Source organism: Olea europaea, chromosome 23 (genome assembly GCF_002742605.1).
Source record: "Olea europaea var. sylvestris chromosome 23, O_europaea_v1, whole genome shotgun sequence".
Taxonomy (NCBI): Eukaryota; Viridiplantae; Streptophyta; class Magnoliopsida; order Lamiales; family Oleaceae; genus Olea; species Olea europaea.
In genome coordinates, this window is record NC_036259.1 from 5,422,243 (window position 1) to 5,440,039 (window position 17,797).

The 17,797-nt window shown below is 33.7% G+C and overlaps 1 protein-coding gene across 3 annotated transcripts; it reads left to right on the forward strand.

The window, feature by feature from the left end:
• Positions 1–2,745: 2,745 nt before the first annotated feature.
• Positions 2,746–17,797, forward strand: LOC111372183 (putative CCA tRNA nucleotidyltransferase 2). 3 transcript variants are annotated; one of them, XM_022994387.1, is made up of 16 exons: positions 2,746–3,124; positions 3,266–3,335; positions 3,663–3,793; positions 6,294–6,411; positions 6,713–6,765; positions 12,388–12,437; positions 12,563–12,661; positions 12,868–12,977; positions 13,092–13,219; positions 14,124–14,190; positions 14,659–14,742; positions 14,911–14,973; positions 15,135–15,279; positions 16,642–16,809; positions 17,088–17,185; positions 17,278–17,756. In XM_022994387.1, the coding sequence occupies exons 2-16, from the start codon at positions 3,276–3,278 to the stop codon at positions 17,380–17,382; spliced, it is 1,479 nt and encodes a 492-aa protein (XP_022850155.1). In that variant the 5' UTR covers positions 2,746–3,124; positions 3,266–3,275; the 3' UTR covers positions 17,383–17,756. The 3 variants fall into 3 exon arrangements, with proteins under 3 accessions (XP_022850155.1, XP_022850153.1, XP_022850154.1); XM_022994385.1 differs by having other exon boundaries at positions 2,747–3,124; positions 3,715–3,793; positions 17,278–17,797; XM_022994386.1 differs by lacking the exon at positions 3,266–3,335 and having other exon boundaries at positions 2,747–3,124.

Here is a 17,797-nt window from a genome sequence, read left to right on the forward strand (position 1 = left end):
TTTGTTCTAGCGTGCAGAAAAACGGCTTGTTCGGACGTGAGAGGTCGTCTTGGGATCTGTTGGCCACCTAGAGGCACACTTTTTGAGGTGAACATCACTTTTTGGAATACGTTTTTATATACTTAGATTCGGGAAAGAATAATTTGGATCGTACACGAGAATATATTTAACTTTACTTGAAAAAGATTGTTTGACAACTTAAAAATATTATGGTCAAATTTAACCATAAATCTATAATTCTATAATATATTAAAATATCACATCAGGGGAGAATCATTTTTTGAATGATTTTAACTCCTATACAATTCAATTATTTCAATAATACTTTACTTTTCGTTGTTCAATATGTAATAACTACTACATAATTTCTGTCATGAAATTTATGTTTTTAATTTTCAATTAAGTAACATTCATGTTAACCTAGATTCAATGAATTTTCACTTTGTGAATCTTGAATTACATGATTTTAGAGTTATTATAGATGAATTTATTCATATTTACGTATCTAAAAAATTTAATGGTGTTTAAATTTATGTATTAACAATTAATTTTTATGTATCGAATGTAATATAAAAAGGTTGTTCATTTATAATATTTCATCATTATAAAAAAATTTAAATCATAGAAATTCAGTTTTGAGAGTACAATTTTCTTCTCTTAAAATTCTATGCTAAATTTTATTTTCATTAATTTGTCCAAGACTCATCAAATCCTCTAACAAATTGGTACCAGATATTACTTATAAAATATTTTAGAATAACGTGCAATGTACGTTCAACTTTGACTAGTTTGATTAAAAGTGAGAAATTGACAATTATAGTGTATACTAATGTAGAATCAAATTCCTAGCACAATTTTCTTACTTGATTTTTTCCTCATAAAATCACGTTTTAAAATCATAAGGTGTAGTTAAAATCATTGCTACTTGATTTCAATAATCGATTGTGTGTATTTAATTTATGTTTAGATTGATCAAAATTAAGATAAACTCTAAACTTTGTAAGAATGATATTATTTTACTCGTTATTACTGTTAGTTGTCAATGAACTCCTATGTGTGTGGGATTCACTGAAAAATAACTACTACGCGGCACGAAACGTCCTTACCTTTCGAGTGTATTGTGGAAAACGTTCATACATTTCATTTTTTGGCATTTTTGTCCATATTTCCGCCTTTCTTTATGTCGAAAATCCTTTTCACTGTTTTTTTGGGTGTAAAATGACCAATATGCCCTCCTATTTAAATAAAAGAAAAAAGAAAAGAAAAGAAAAGAAAAAATTATAATTATAGGCGAAACTTGTAAAAAAGTGCAACCCCCCTCCAAAAAAAACTTCACCTTCTTTCCACACTTTACCCCCACGCCACCGTCACTTGCTGGCAATTTTCAGCCACTTTCCGATTAGCTTGGTCGTCGGACCAATATATTAACTTGAAGCCCTCACTTCCCTCTTCAAAATCCACCCAACCACTGGTTGGAAATCTAAAGGAGTTGGCTGAAAAATTGCGCCAAAATAGGCTGCTCATGCAATATGAAACGCCCGAAAATGGAGGCCAAAAACTCCATATCCGATGACACCCATGGCACACTTATCCTCCAGGTCGATTATGCTCTTCATTGTGCTCCTATAGATGTCTCCATATCATCAAACAAAGTTGAAAATCAAAATCTATAACCAGAAATCAGAGTTCGTGTTCGACCGGTAGTTCTTGAGTTCAATCTTGAAAATTGTTCGTTTGGTTGATGAATTGATGCAATTGATGGAGGACCCATAGTTGTACATGATAGAATTGGTGGATTGAAGTCTTGTAGTATCATCAATCGAAAGGGGATTGGCCGAGTTTCTTTGTGTACGAACTGTTGAGGTTGTTTCTACAATTTCTGGTCAAAACCGACGATGACCCATACGTTCATTAGGTTTTCCTTGAAGAGGCGGTGCTAGGAGGGGTGGTCCGTCGTTGTCGATCATGACGTCGGGTCCGAAAAATGGAGTTGAATTTGTCAAATTTGCTGTTGAAGTTGCGTGAGCAGCCTATTTTGGCACAATTTTTCGACCAATTCCTTTAGATTTCCGGCCATTGGTTGGGTGAGTTGTGAAGGGGGAAGTGAGTGCTTCAAGTTGGTATATTGGTCCGACGATAAAACTGACCGGAAGGTCACTAAAAATGCTGGCAAATGACGATGGCGTGGGGTGAAATGTGAGAACAAGGTGAAGTTTTAGAGGGCATTTGCACTTTTTTAGAAATTTCGCCTATAATTGTAAGTTTTTTCTTTTCTTTTCTTTTTTCTTTTATTTAAATAGGAGGGCAAATTGATCATTTTACACAAAAAAAAGTGAAAAGGACCTTCAACGGAAAGAAAGGTGGAAATAAGGACAAAAATGTCAAAAAATGAAAAGTAGAGATGTTTTCCACAATACACTCGAAGGATAGGGAGGTTTTGTGCCAATTACCCTATTGTTAATACATTTTCGGGGATCTATTCATCTTCCTTCTAAAAGTTACTAATAAATTTTACATGAATAGAAAGAAAATTCTACTTTAAAGAATCAAATATTTGTAAAAATTACATGTAATATTCACATATTTATCATTCATTTTTTAAAAGTAAAATTTTAACAAAACAGAATAAAATCTAGACCGAGTGTGGATAAATAAATAATTAATTTCTAATTAATCAATAAAAAATTATTTATTATAAAATATACTCGTCGTACAGTTTTTGATTATCTAAAAAAAGTACTTTCTCAAAATAAGCAGAAGCAGAATGAAACTGTACCTAGAAACTCATCGTCTCTTCCATTTCCAAAACGCTCTTTCCCTTCTCTTAAACTCTTTGAAATTCCCATCCCAGAACCTGAAATTCCGCTCTATTTCTTCTCGAACAATCAATTTTAATCAAATTTCAAAACGCCGTTTGAAATATTTTTGTTATTATAATTATAGTTTCGCAAAAACTGATTTAGGAACGGCAACAATGTGTACATCTTCGGTGTGTGATAATGTCAAGGACCAAATCGATCTGACGGCTAAGGAGAAGCAAATCTTCGACCGTCTTCTGGAAGTTCTGCGCCACTTCAATCTCCAAACCCAGCTTCGTGTTGCGGGCGGCTGGGTTCGCGATAAGGTCATTACAATTTATCGTTTTTTGTGGTAAAAAATGAATTAAAGTATGATTTTGGTGGAAGAGGGTATATAATTGTATGCCTACATGCTTATGCTTGTGCGCCTTTTGGGTTCTTAAGATACCGTTCTTATAATGCTACAGCTAGGTACAAATGCTGAAGTGCGTGATGGGAGATTATACCTTTGTTTGGAAATTTGCTCCTTATTTTCTGGTAAAACGCTATTGTGGTGGAGCTACATAGTTTCTTACGTACTTTGTTCCTCGACGTGAAAATTATGACTTCTAATATGTGTTTATGCGAGCTTCAGAACTCATCCTCTGATTGTCTAGTTTATAAATACATATATTTTAACTTGTATGACTACCTGCAGTGTTGTATTTTAATTTAGGAGTGGATGTGGGTGAATATAGCAGAAAGATTGCTTTTTCTTTTTCCTATATGGAAAATAAGTTTCTTAACTAGTTGATTTACTTTGATCTGCAACGTTCTTTTTTATTTTTTTTGTGCTCTACTCAATATTCATCATTAATCTTACAGCTTTTGGGCAAAGAATGTTATGATATTGACATTGCACTGGACAACATGTTAGGAAAGGAGTTCTGTGAAAAAGTAAATGAGTACTTATTATCAACAGGGGAAGAGACACATGGTATTGGTGTCATTCAGAGGTATGTTCCCTTTTCTCCTCTTTTTGGATTGTGCAGTTTACAGGAAATCTTTTTGTACCTTAGTATTTATAAGAGTATCAATTATATGAGTGTGGTTGAAAATTCTGTTTCTGAATAAGTTTTTGGTGACAATTTACCATCCAGTTTACTGGTATGTTTTCAGATTTTTGTTATTTTTTATTTTAATTGAATACATAAGTATCAATTATATGAGTGTAGTTGAAGATAATGTTTCTGAATAAGTTGTTGGTGACAATTTTTCGTCCGAATTACTGGTATGTTGGCAGATTTTTGTTATTTTTTATTTTTTTTACTTAAGTGAATAAGTGAATACATAAATAACATATCATTTATTTTTTATTGGATGGTAATATTGTAAGCAATGCTTTTAAAATTGGACCGGACAGGCTGGTCCTACAGAAAAATGGGGAACCAGGTCTGTAAACTGGTTTGGTTTGAAGGAAAAAGTCATCTGAAGAAAACCCTGGAAACAACTGGTCAACTAGGTACCCATGAACAGGCCATTGTTTATGGTTTTTACAGTTTACTATAAAAATAAAAATCGTACCATGTTCGCTTTCATCTTGGTAATTGGTACCATGCTTTCGCCATTTCTATTGCCTTCATAGGAGCAATTAAATAGGAAATGGATCTTAATTTGAGTGGTATTTCTTGAAGTTTTGGGATTTAATATAAGTTGATATGGTGTTTTGTTGGTCGCTACATAGATGGGAAGAGAGTCCAGTAAAAGTGCACTAGATGAAAATGGAATCTGATGGGGGCTTTGTGCTGCTCATAGAGTAATGGGTGGGCATTGGGTGCTATTTTATTGAGTAGATAAGATTTAATGGTATTTAAAGATACTAATAATGGTGGTACAAGAATGGAGAAAAAATAGGGCTCAGTCTAATATTGAGCCCCTGTTTGATAGATATTATAATCTAGTTTTTTTTTTTTTTCTTTTTTTTATCAAAGTCAAAATCAACAATTCATTTTAAACACATATTTTATAAAGTTCGTAACTTTTCAACTACACATTTTATTAACTTTTATCAATTAAAAATCTTATATTAATATCCACTAAATAGGGGTGAAATTTTAATTTTTTTAATTGCTTTGGAATTGGCAACGTAGAAATTTTAATATCCTTTTGTTATGGATGTAATTAACATCAAATCTTATTGTTTGGTTATTTATACTATTTTTGTTTTTATTAATGAAATATTAAGGCCCATTTGGTTTGTGTTTCAGCTTACAGTTTTGAGTTCATTTTGAGTTTTTTGTTTCGAGTGTCTGTTTTAATATTGCTAAAAACGCGTTTGATTTTTCAGATTGAGAAACTATTTCTCAGTTTGAAAAGTTGCTTCTCAAAATAGAAAACTAGAAAAACATTTGTTTTGAATTTTGAAAAATTGTTTTATAACATTTAATTCGATCAAATTATATATATAATAAAATAGAATTTTTTTTATTTTTTTTTATTTTTTTATCAAATACTATATACATTTTAAAATTGGTGAATCATAAAAGTAAAATAAAAACAAACAATAAGATGAATTTGCAAAACATCGGGGAAAAAACAAAAATTGATGACATAAAGTGAGATATTTTATCTATGTTCATAAAATATATTTTTTAAAGAATTTTATGTAAACAACGATTAGTCACCCTTTTTCTTATCAGCAACTACATCATAATCAAAGTTGCTGATACAATTTTTACTGATCTAGAATTTTTATTTTTTTTAAAATCTTTATTTTTAAAATTTTAATTTTTAAGAATTTTAGATTTTATATTTTTCAAAATTTTTATTATTTTTAGAATTTATCAAAATTTTCTATGTAGAATTTTATTTTTTAAAAATATTTAGAATTTATTTTTTTAGAATTTTTATTTTATTTTTTATTTTTCAAATGTACTGGCAATCAACCTCAATGTGTTTAGTGCGTTCATAGAAGGCTCGATTAGAGTCGTTTTGGATTGAGCACTTATATTTATATATATATTTTAAATAAGTTTAAGTATAATTATTTTTAAAATTTTTTTTTACTACCTATCCGACCTTTGACATTCTACTTTTCCATTTCAATGTCCGAGCCGAGCGTAAAAACATCGGTTCGAAGTTTTACATGGTACAGATGTTGGTACATTTCTTCTGTTTTTATTTTTCAACCGTGAGGGTATTATGTGGCTCTGTTGCAATTTGTTGACATTTATTTGGTTATAAAATAATCTAGGAAACTCTTCTTACTCAACAACTATTGAGGATTGATGCAATTTTTCTACAAAATTTTACTTAAAATGATTATTTGCTTGCTCCAAGTGTTTCCTTTATCAACTTTTCTTCTTCTTTTATCTGCTGAAAAATATTCACCATTTGTGGTCCTGCTATTTTTACTTTGACTACTTTTCAATTGTTTCCATAGGAAAGCCGTTTCTGTATGTAATTTTTGCTTCACAGTGGAAGTTATTCATTAATAGCATTGTTTTGGTTTTGTAGCAATCCTGACCAGTCAAAACATTTGGAAACAGCTAGGATGCGCCTTTTTGATGTATGGATTGATTTTGTCAACTTAAGATCTGAAGACTATAGTGAGAATAGCCGGATTCCAACTATGGTAAATATTTTTGAAATTTCTTGTGTATTTTTCTCAGGAAAATATGAAATCTATTAACCAAAATGCTGAATATTGCATATTTTGCATGGAACCGTTGGAAGTAGATTTGCCTATGCAATATAAAGATCCAAATTTAGTTTATCGTTTCACTTGCCTCCCTCTCTCTGGGCATGCTTCCTCGATGACATGTCGTGCATGTTTGCCAAAAAATCAATTTCATATTTTTGTATTTCTTTAAATTATTGGCGCATTATAAGCTTCTTAATAAGTGAAAATATTTTACTTAACATTTCTTTTGTAGAAATTTGGCACTGCAGAAGAGGATGCTTATCGCAGGGATTTAACCATCAATAGGTACTTTTCTCTATTATCTGTAGTTTGCTGACGACACTAGAGCAAGCTCTATAGCAGGGCAGAAATGAATACTTTAGCTTCCTCAATTTTTATGGTCTTCTTTTTGTTTCTTCTTCTCCTTCCGGTCTCCGAGTTTAGAATAGCAATAGATTTTGATATTTTATCCCCATAGGTACCACGTGTGCATTTCCAAGTGTGTATGATGATATACCTGGGAATACGTTACTCTGTTGAAAATTTCAAAATAAAGTTCCCGATTTGGTTCCATATTGTTAGGATAAGAGTTGTTTCCTCAGCTTCATGATTAGTTATTAATTGAATTAAAATTAGTTTTGATCCTGTTATCTAAATACATTAGACAGTCCTAGAATAAAGAAACATAGTGTTGTATCCCCTATATATATTCATGTAATTCGATTGTAGAAAATATACAAGTTATTTGCACTCTCTGTAGTGCTATTATTCCATTCCCTTTCCTGGATTTACGGTATCAGAGCCCGTAATTGTTTGAGAACTGAATGATCAACACGGCCATGACTAGTGCACGCAGAGATGAGGATTCCGGCGCTTCTACGGAGACATCTGATCCTCTCTACAAGTGCATCCGCTACAATTAGCCGCTCTTTACCCCCGCCACTCTCTCGAAGAACTCCTTACAGATCACAACCACTTGTACAATGGTCCTGTTCAGCTCTTATGGTCATTCGTGGGCGTGGGTGTCTTGGCTACGATTGGAACCACCACCAAAGTAGAAGAACAAGACCTAACCTTCCTATGTGGGATGCTTAGAACTCTATGGTGATGGCATGGATTGTCAACTCTATGGAAGAGGAGATTAAAGAGTATTACTTGTATTTTTCTACTTCTAAGGGTCTCTGGGATGCCCTTACTGTTGCGTTCTCAGATTTAGACAACTCGTCCCAATTTTTTGAACTTCGAAACCAAGTTTGCAATCTTCAACAAGATCTTGATGACACCCAATACTATAGTGCACTCTAGAAGCTTTGGAAGGAGATCGATATGTTCGTCATAATTGATTGGGAAAATCCTGGAGATGCTGAAAAGTTAGAAAACATGTTGAGAAAGAAAGAATCTATGATTTTTTGGCTGGGTTAAATGTTTGCTAGCAATGAAACTGCCGCCCGTGATTGATGAGGTTTTGCTGAGGTTCATTGGGAGGCTAGTCGGAAACGTGTCATGCTCGGTGAACCTAGGAATCCCATCTCTGAAAAGTTTGCTCTTACCGTTTTGTGGACAGGTAAACTGATGCGGACATTTATTTACTATTTATTTTCTTTCATTTACTATTTATTTTTTATTTGGACTATTAGTTATATTCTATTAGGATTATTATTTATATTTCTGTTATTGGGCTTGTTTAGCGGGTTTCGCCCAAACCCTTCTCTTTAGGGTTTTTGTTTTGTTATTTATTTCTATTTTGTTGCGTATTTGAGACAGTTGATGAATTGATGAATTAAAGAATAGAATGCTTGGGTTGTTGCCTATGGCTCCCTCCTTCTTCCCTTTTCCCTGATTTCTACTTCTTCTCTGGTTTTCTCCCCCTTTCTCTTCGGCCCTTTCCCCCTTCTTGCTGCCTTCTTCTTCTTCTTCTCGCTGGAATTCTGCTTGCTAGTTGTGCAATTTTGCTATTTCTAATTATTCTGCAGGAATCATCCCTGATCTTGCATCATTAACTCTCGTCGAACAAGAGAAATAATCTATGCCTGCGACCATTGTGAGAGCACCAACCATACTCCGGGCAGTTGCACGAAAAAACACTAAGCAGAAGACAATAGAACCATGACGACGACAGGCAGAACCAAAACCAATGCAATGAACCTCGATCTCGTGAGTTGATTGAGTTCCAAAGCTCTATCGAAGCCTCTCCTGCCAATACCCAATCTAAATATGTTCATTTTCCCTTTACAAAGGCACAACTTGAGCAGCTTTATACACTCATTACTCCTATTTTAAATCTACCGACTTCCTCTAGACTTTGAGCCTTTCCTCTAGATTGTTGGCTCAAAGTAATTTTATGTCAGCATTAATTAGCAAACGCTATGTGGAACGTTGGTTTGTTGACTTTGGAGCCACTGATCACATGAAGGGTTGTGGAATTTTTTTTTTTTTTGTTCCTACTCACCAAGTTCTGGACATTATAAAGTAAAAATTGAAGATGGCTCTCTGTCCTTAGTTGTCATCGGGACAGTAAGGCTGAGTTCAACACTTGAATTAAAATCTATTTTGCATGTCCTAAATCTGTCTAGCAATTTGATCTCTATTAGCAAGACTAAAGAAAGTGAGAGACTATATTATTTCATGGATGAAGTCAACTTAAGTAAATAAGCTCAAACCACAAGTTGTGAGTCTATTCCTAGAGAGCAACAAATATTGTTATGGCATCACCGTTTAGGCCACCCTAGTTTTTCTTATCTTAAATATTTGCTTCCATCATTGTTTCATAATAATGACAATTTTTAGTGTGATACTTGTCAAATGGCCAAACATTCTCATTCTTCATTTCCATCTCATAATTATAAATCATCTTTGCCATTTACTATGATTCAAAGGGATCTATGGGGGTCCTCTTAAGATTAAGCACATTATTGTCAAACGTTGGTTTATCACTTTTACTGATGATTATACGAGGGTATATTGGGTGTATCTATTAAAAGATAAATCTGAACTACAAAAGTTTTTAAAAAATTTTATTCCATGATTAAAACCCAATTTGATACAATCTTAAAAATTTTGAAAACGGATAACAGAAAAGAGTATTTTAATCGTGTTCTTGGAATTTTTCTAATTGAAAATGAAATCATTCATCAAAGTTCTCGTATCATAACCCCTCAACACAATAGGACCTCTGAAAGAAAAAAATCGCCACCTTCTTGAAACTACTAGAGCTATCATGTTTACTAATTGTGTTCCAAAATATTTTTGGGGAGATGCTGTCCTGACTGCTTGATACATTGTAAACAGAATGCCTACTTGTGTCCATAATTTTTGAGACACCATTAAATCTGTTGTCTACTATATATCCTCAAATTTGGTCTATTCTTTTAATACCATTAAAAGTGTTTGGTTGTACTGTCTTTGCACATATCTATGATCATGAAAGAACTAAATTGGATCCTAAAGCTCGAAAGTGTGTTTTCTTAGGCTATTCTCCTACTCAAAAGGGCTATAAATGTTACTCCACTAAGACTTAGAAATATTATAATTCTATGGATTTTACCTTCTTTGAATCTCAACCTTATTTCTTCCAAAATTCCCTTCAGGAGGAGAAATATGAGAATCATACAGATGGGTATTTTTGGGATGTTGAGTCATCTTTCTAGCCTTTCCTCTCAAGAGTTGAACTAACCAAACCTTCATCTCCTTCATCAAATTTTCCTTCATCAGAGCTTCTTTCATCAAGTTTTCCTTTGCTTTCTCAGCCACATGTTACTAATTCTTCCTTGCAGCCAAGTTTAATGATAGGGAAAGATAAACAACTTGTTGCGCCTCCTAAGCTACATGTTTAGTCAAGGAGAAAAAATCCAGAAATAGTAGAACATCTCATGGATTAGATGCATAGCCATGAATCTGAACTAAATTCAGGTAAGAATTGTACCCCTCATTTTGATGCTACTAATGATTTGGATGTTCCCATAGCTCTTTGGAAAGGAGTTAAATCTTGTACTCAACATCCGATATCCAACTTTTTTGGTTATAGTCACTTGTCTGAATCTGTCCAAGCTCTTGCTACTAATCTATCATCAATAGAGATACCAAAATTCATTCCGGAAGCTGTCTATTCCAGAGTAGAGAAAAGCAGTTGAGGAAGAAATTGTAGCTTTTAAGAAAAATAAAACATGGCAAGTTGTGGAGAAGCCCAAAGAGAAGTCAATGGTGGGGTGCAAATGGGTCTTTACAATTAAATATGAGTAGATGGCTCGGTAGAATGATATAGAGTGAGATTGGTAGCAAGTGGATATTCTCAATCTTTTGGGTAGGCTATCAGAGACCTTTACTCCAGTTGCAAAATTAAATACTGTAAGGGTCCTATTGTCTCGTGTAGCTAATTTAGATCGGAAACTCTTGACTCAAGAATGCTTTTTTAAATGGTGACCTGGAAGAAGTTTATATGGACTTGTTATCTGGGTTTGATGAAGTAAAGGATCATGGGAAAGTATGTAAGCTAGAAAAATCGTTACGTGGGCTAAAACAATCTCCTCGAGCTTAATTTGGAAGATTTTTGAAAGCTGTTTGTGAACAAGGATATAAACAAGCCCAATCAAATCATACTACGTTCTCTACATGTACTTAGGAGGAAAGATTACCTGTCTAATAGTTTATGTGGATGATATTGCTCTTAACAGGCGACAACTATGAAGAAATAAAGAAAGCTCTTGCAACCGAATTTGAAATAAAAGATTTGGGTGCCTTGTAGTATTTTCTGGGGATGGAAGTTGCTGGAAACAGTAGTGGTATCTCTGTCTTGGAAGTATGTTTTTGATCTTTTAGAAGAAACATGTAGGTTTGTTGGTATGCCTTCTGATGTTCCTATGAATCCGAATCATAAGTTGGGAGATTGTCTTTAAGGTACTCCAGTTGATAAAGGTATATCTCAACTTCTAGTAGGTAACCTTATTTACCTATCTCATATTGGACCTTATATTATATTTGTTGTTACTGTCGTGAGCCAGTTTATGCATCTCCCTATAAAGAACATATGGAAGTAGTTAATCAGATTTTGAGATATTTAAAAGGGACTCCAGGACTTGGTTTATTTTTTAGAAAGAATTCTGAGAGAGCTATTGAAACATTTACAGATGTAGATGGGGCAGGATCAGTGAAAGACGAGGTCTACAACATTATGTTGTACATTTGTTTGTGGTAATTTAGTCACTTGGAGAAGCAAGAAGCAAACAGTTGTTGTTAGGAGTGGTGCAAAAGCAGAATTTAGAGCTTTGGCTCATGGCATTTGTGAAATAATGTGGCTAAAACTATTAATAAATGAATTTAAAATTGTAAGACCAGAGCCTACGAAAGTTTACTGTGATAACGAAGTGGCTATTGCAATTTCAAATAATCCCGTTCATTATGATCGGACAAAGCACATGGAGGTAGGCAGACACTTCATCAAGGAGAAGATAGAAGATGGGACTATCTGTATGGTATATGTACCTTCATCCAAGCAAGTTGCGGATCTGTTAACAAAGTGTTGTTTGAACCACTATTTGAAAAAATGTTGAACAAGCTGGGATTATTCAATTTGTATAGTCCAGTTTGAGGGGGAATATTGAAGATTTTGAAATAAAGTTCCTGATTTGGTTCCATATTGTTACGATAGGAGTTGTTTCCTCAACTTTAGGATTACTTATTGAATGAATTAATTAGTTTTGATCTTGTTATCTAAACACAGTAAACAGTCCTAGAATAAAGAAACACTGTTGTATCCCCTATGTATGTTCATGTAATTCGACTTTAGAAAATATGCAAGTTATTTGCATTCTTTCTTTGTAGTGCTATTATTCCATTCCTGTTCTTGGTTTTATAATCCATTTATTTTGATATCATTGAAATGTGTAGAATAGGCTGATTCTTTTGCCCCCTTCTGAAATTGCTACTGTACAGTTTGTTCTACAATATCAACACAAGTTCTGTTGAAGATTTAACTGGAAGAGGTTAGTACATTTTTGCCATTACTAGTTCAGTCAGTCAAATCAAGCTACTCATGTTAAAAAAAAATTCACCCTCACTAATAATTCCACCCCGCCCCCCCCAAAACTCCCTTTCTCTTTAAATACAGGCATTATGGACTTGAAGTTGGGAAAAATAGTGACCCCATTGCCTCCAAAGCAGACGTTTTTGGATGATCCTCTGCGTGTTCTTCGAGCTATCCGATTTGGTAGTTCACATGTTACAATGTTCTAAAGTCTTTAAATTAGATTATTCACGCCTTAGCAAGCAGAAATGATGATTTTTTACCAATTACATTAGCAAGTGCTATGGTGTGAAGATATGATTCTGCAGAAAATATGTTATTTAATTTATAACATAAAATTAAAATTAAAATCTCTTATGTCAGAAGCCAACCTGATCGTGATTCTTTAGGTGCGAGGTTTGGTTTTATGCTAGATGAAGAACTGAAGATAGCTGCTGCAGATGATGAAGTCAAAGCCGCTATTGCAGATAAAATTAGTAGAGAACGTATTGGTCATGAAGTATGCTTGTATTATTTGTTGTGTGGATCAATATGTTCTCAAAATTTCCAGTCATTTTTTTTGCCTGGTACTAACATGTTCACGTTGGTTTGTTTCTTACGTCTCATGGAACAGATTGATCTCATGATATCTGGCAATCATCCTGTGAAAGCAATGACATATATTTCTGAACTGCAGTTATTCTGGGCAGTATTTAGTCTTCCTCCTGAGCCAGAGCCTTCAACTTCAGAAGGATGTGAAAGGTTTCTTCCTTGTTCTAAAGTTCATTATTAATCCATTTCCTTTTAGTAAAAGAAAGGAGATAATGGTGGTTTCTAGTAAGTTAATATTGAATATAATTTTATGCGGTAGCAGTTGGGAAGCTGTGTATTTGGAATTCGGCGAAGTTGAAGCTCCAATTCTCCAATAGTTTTTATTTAGCCCTTGTTTGGTGGGGATTAAAATCAGATTTTTAGTAGATTTTGATAAAAGTTGTTGAAATGTGTGGTTAAAAAGTTGTGGGTCCCATAAAGTGTGTGGCTTTGACTTAGATTAAAATTTGGATTTTAATTTGTATCAAACAGGGGCTTATTTAAATTCCAATGTGGATTATTATGGTATGAATGCTGTGAAATATTTTACTTGATTTGCTAGCCTTGTTATACAGGCATTTGAGCATTCTTCCAACTCACTTTCTTGTCCTCGTACTAGCTTTGCCAACTAAATCTTTGAATTGTTGCCCCAAATATAAGTTTCGTCAAGCTCTTTTTCTGATGTCATAATTTGTGCTTTATGCATCGGGACAGTTGCTGATCATAATGCTCTGGTAAACAACTAAAATAGATGGCAGATACAAAAATCAGAAGAAAAACAAACTAGATTTAGAAATATCTCACAAAGATTTATTATTTATGTGAATGCTTGTGGGTCTCTTTGAACTTGGTGTCTCGAAGAGGAGTCGATGATTAATAAATCACTTCAATATAGTTTAAGTTGCACTTCTATCTATCTATCTATCTATCTATCTATCTATCTATCTATCTATCTATCTATAAATATTTATATATATTTAGTTGTTTTAATCTGCATGTATCTTTGTGAGTGCTCCTTGTGACCACGTGCTTCAAGATCTTACTTTTCTTTTTTTTTTTTAAATTGTCTGACCAGGCTTTGTGTTGCTTGCATGGATTCCACATGGAGACTTTTGCAGTTACTTGAGCTCTCCTCATTCACTGTGAGTAGTGGAGTGACTGTATGTTTATTGTTATAAAATATAATTATTTTCCTTGCATTATTTATATTGATCGAGATATAGCAGTGTCCTTATATAGGAAGAGAAATTCAGTTGGCATTGGTAAGTTGTGTAGCGAGATTTGGTCCCAATTCAAGTGGAGTAGACTTTTTATATGCAGAATCTACTTCAAAGTAATTAGTGCCGGTTATAAATAAAATATAGAGCCCTTCTATTTGCTGAACAAATGTAAAATGTTTTAATACTGCTTGCATGCTCCTTTATTTTATTTCATGATTTATGTATAAGCCAAGTAAAATAGTATCTAGTAGGCTAGAGAATATCCTCTCCAATAAACTGAGGATAACATAATTGCAGAATTCCTCGTTAATTTTCACTGGCACTTGTTATCCTTAATAGGAGGTTTATTTGTAAGGTATTTCCATTTCACATTCTTCTTGTGATTTTTAGGATGACCAGAGAAGGCTATGCCTGTATGCTGCTTTTTTCCTTCCCTTTAGGAAGACTATTTACACAGACAAGAAAGGGAAAAAGGTAAAATTATGATGAATGTAATTACAAACTATAATTTCCTATGTTTCTCTTGGATGTTCCTTGTCATTTACTATTGTGCATGACAGATATCATAAAGTTGATTTGAGACTCTTTTTTTGGTTCCTTCTATTCTCTAATTTCTGTTGATATTAATTCATATTTTGACAGATCCCAGTTGTGAGTTACATATTTCGCAATTCTCTCAAGCTGAAGGCTAGTGATGCTGAAACTGTACGAACTGACCACTATGTTTAATTATTATATTTTAATGTTTTGCATGTTAGCTTACTTTTTGGAATCAAGAGATCATACTCTCTCTCTCTCTCTCTCTCTCTCTCTCTGCGCTAATGGGGAAGTTTCTTACTATCAATAGAATTGTAATTGATGGACAGGTTCTGAGTTTGCATTTTGCAGCGGAAAAATTCGTATCCTTGATTCCTTTGATCCTGTCTAATGAGGATATACAAATTCTCGAAGTTGACTGGAAAAGAGAAATTATTGATGTTCCTGATGCTTCAAAACTCAGAATATTGGCTGGTAAAATGATCTTTCTCAGCTTAAATATAACATGTGACTGTGTCTCCACTTAAATAATAACTCAGAATATTGATGCTTCAAAACTCAGAATGTTGTTTCTTCAATATGCCGCTGCTCACCTGTGGAAAATTTGCACCTACCGTTTGTCTAAAGTCTATATTGAATATGAAGTAAATGTCTAGTGCTTGTTTGTAGAGATCTACCTGACCTGTCTTACTTCAAAACTCAGAATATTGGCTGGTAAAATCCTCTTTCTCCGCTTAAATATAACGTGACAGTGTCTCCACTTAAATAATAACTCAGAATATTGATCCTCCTGATGCTTCAAAACTCAGAATGTTGTTTCTTCAATATGCAGCCTCTCACCTGCAGAAAATTCACACATACCATTTTGTCTAAATTATATATTGAATATTAAGTAAATGTATAGTGCTTGTTTGTAGAGATCTACCTGACCTGTCTTATCTATAGAATTTTGGAAGTGTAATTTTCATCTCTTAGTGAGTGAAATATGCCCAACCAGAACAAACAGTGTTTATGTTGAGACTATTATCATCAAAATTTATTCATGTTAAGAAATGTAGCTATAATCATAACTCTGAAACTATAGTTGGGGATCTGAAACTATTCCATAATCTTCTATAAGTGTTTTTGGTTGATCTCATAATGGGGTCTAGTAGAATGTATTAACGGCAAAGGGAACTTTATAACAACCAGTTCTCTATTAAATAGAGTTAATTGCTAAACTAGCTAGAAGCATGAAAATATCTCTTCATTGTAACTGAAAACTTTGATTGGTTTACTTTTCGTAATTGGGATCTATATATCCATTGAATTTCATTAGGTCCCTATTTGAGCCCCATTCTTTAAAACTCATTTTTCCACAAACTCATTCCTAACCACACATTCTTCCTGTAGAATAATTTTGCATGTAAATCCAAAACTTTCCCCTACTTAATCATACATACTTTAAAAAAAATCACTTTTCACAAAATCTATTCTGAATAAATGGCGCTCAATTATGATTACTTACCATTATACAGAATCTTTACTTGATTCTTAAGGGTTTGTGCTTATGTTCTCTTTTATTAAATCTGGCAGACGTCCTAGTTAGTCATGCTGTTCATTTATGGTGACATCAAATGTAAGTAATCATGGAATATAGGATTGTACAGGGACTTGAGAATTCTGGAGGCTGCATAAACATCATTTTACGAAATGCAGAAAGCAAGATACATGAGACGCTTCATAAACTTCAAATCTGGACTGATTTACTTCCGTTTCTAATGGATAATATTTTTGACCAATATAACTTTCGTCTTTGAATATGCATATATTTACTAACTCTGTTCAAACCTTCAGGATTGCTGCTGCGAGAAATTAAAGATTTTTGGCGTGCTGCCCTTGTGCTTTCTATGCTGTTGCACCCATCCATTATTGGTTGCACTACAAATTCATCAAAAGAGGAATCTGAATTGGACAAGAAAGGCGAATTATTTAAGGGGATTGAGAAAGCAATTTTGGAACTAGGTATTGCTCACATGCTTCCACCATTGTCTTCACAATTACTTACATGACAGTTTTGATTAATAACATTGTTGTGCCCATAAAATTTGATTAAATTGAGAATTTCAAAATACAATGAAAACTACTATATACTCAATTATTTTACAAGAAATATTAATATAGATTAATTGAAAAGTGGAAAAAAGAACAAAAATCTGCCACACCCTTGGAAAACCCATCCCTGCCATCTCTCTTTGATGGAAACCTTCAAATGATTAGAGTCTACTTTTCTTATGCTGCAGGTTTAGAGAAAGTATGGGAAATGAAACCATTGGTGAATGGAAAGGATATCATGAATGTCTTGGAGATCAAATCAGGAGGACCCGTAGTCAAGGAATGGGTATGTCTTATTCTTGCTCATCTAGCCAAACTTTTAACACTATGCATGGTATGCTGATGACTGATAATAAAATTTGTTTTCCCTTCTTTCAGCAACAAAAACTGCTCGAGTGGCAGCTCGCACATCCCTCTGGATCTACAGACGAATGCGTTGATTGGTTGAGGCAAACTCATTCAAAACGTGCGAGGGCAGAGTGAGTTGTCAACATGTATACTTCTGATATCTGTAAATTTGCTTTACTTTCAGGGGCGTGATACTTTTCTTAAGTTCAACCTGCAAGCGTATTCGTTTTGAGAGTTTTCTCCTCGTCTATCGAATTTCCCAAACAATACTCGGGAACTGCAGAGATCACTAATGTACTGGGAGGCACAGAATTAGAAGTGAAAATGTAAAATATCCCACCCTTGGGAAAAGGGGATATAAACTGTTGAGACTGTAATTATCTAGGATGTATTATTGAAGAGTTTATTATATCATAATACTCAATTTTGGAACTGCAGACTATATTCTTGCTCATAGTTGAAGAGTGTAAAGGTTGATTTGAGAACGATACCATGGATACTTTATTGAAGGGTGAAAAGGTATTGTACAGTTTTGAGCGGCTAAACTTTA

What these genes read in the sequence shown, in the direction of transcription:
- LOC111372183 (XM_022994385.1), top strand. Translation starts at nt 2,765, where the DNA reads ATGAAACTGTACCTAGAAACTCATCGTCTCTTCCATTTCCAAAACGCT. An exon ending in AATTTGCTCCTTATTTTCTG is followed by an intron (nt 3,336 to 3,714) that starts GTAAAACGCTAT and finishes ACAACATGTTAG; the next exon opens with GAAAGGAGTTCTGTGAAAAA. An exon ending in CAGACAAGAAAGGGAAAAAG is followed by an intron (nt 14,743 to 14,910) that starts GTAAAATTATGA and finishes ATATTTTGACAG; the next exon opens with ATCCCAGTTGTGAGTTACAT.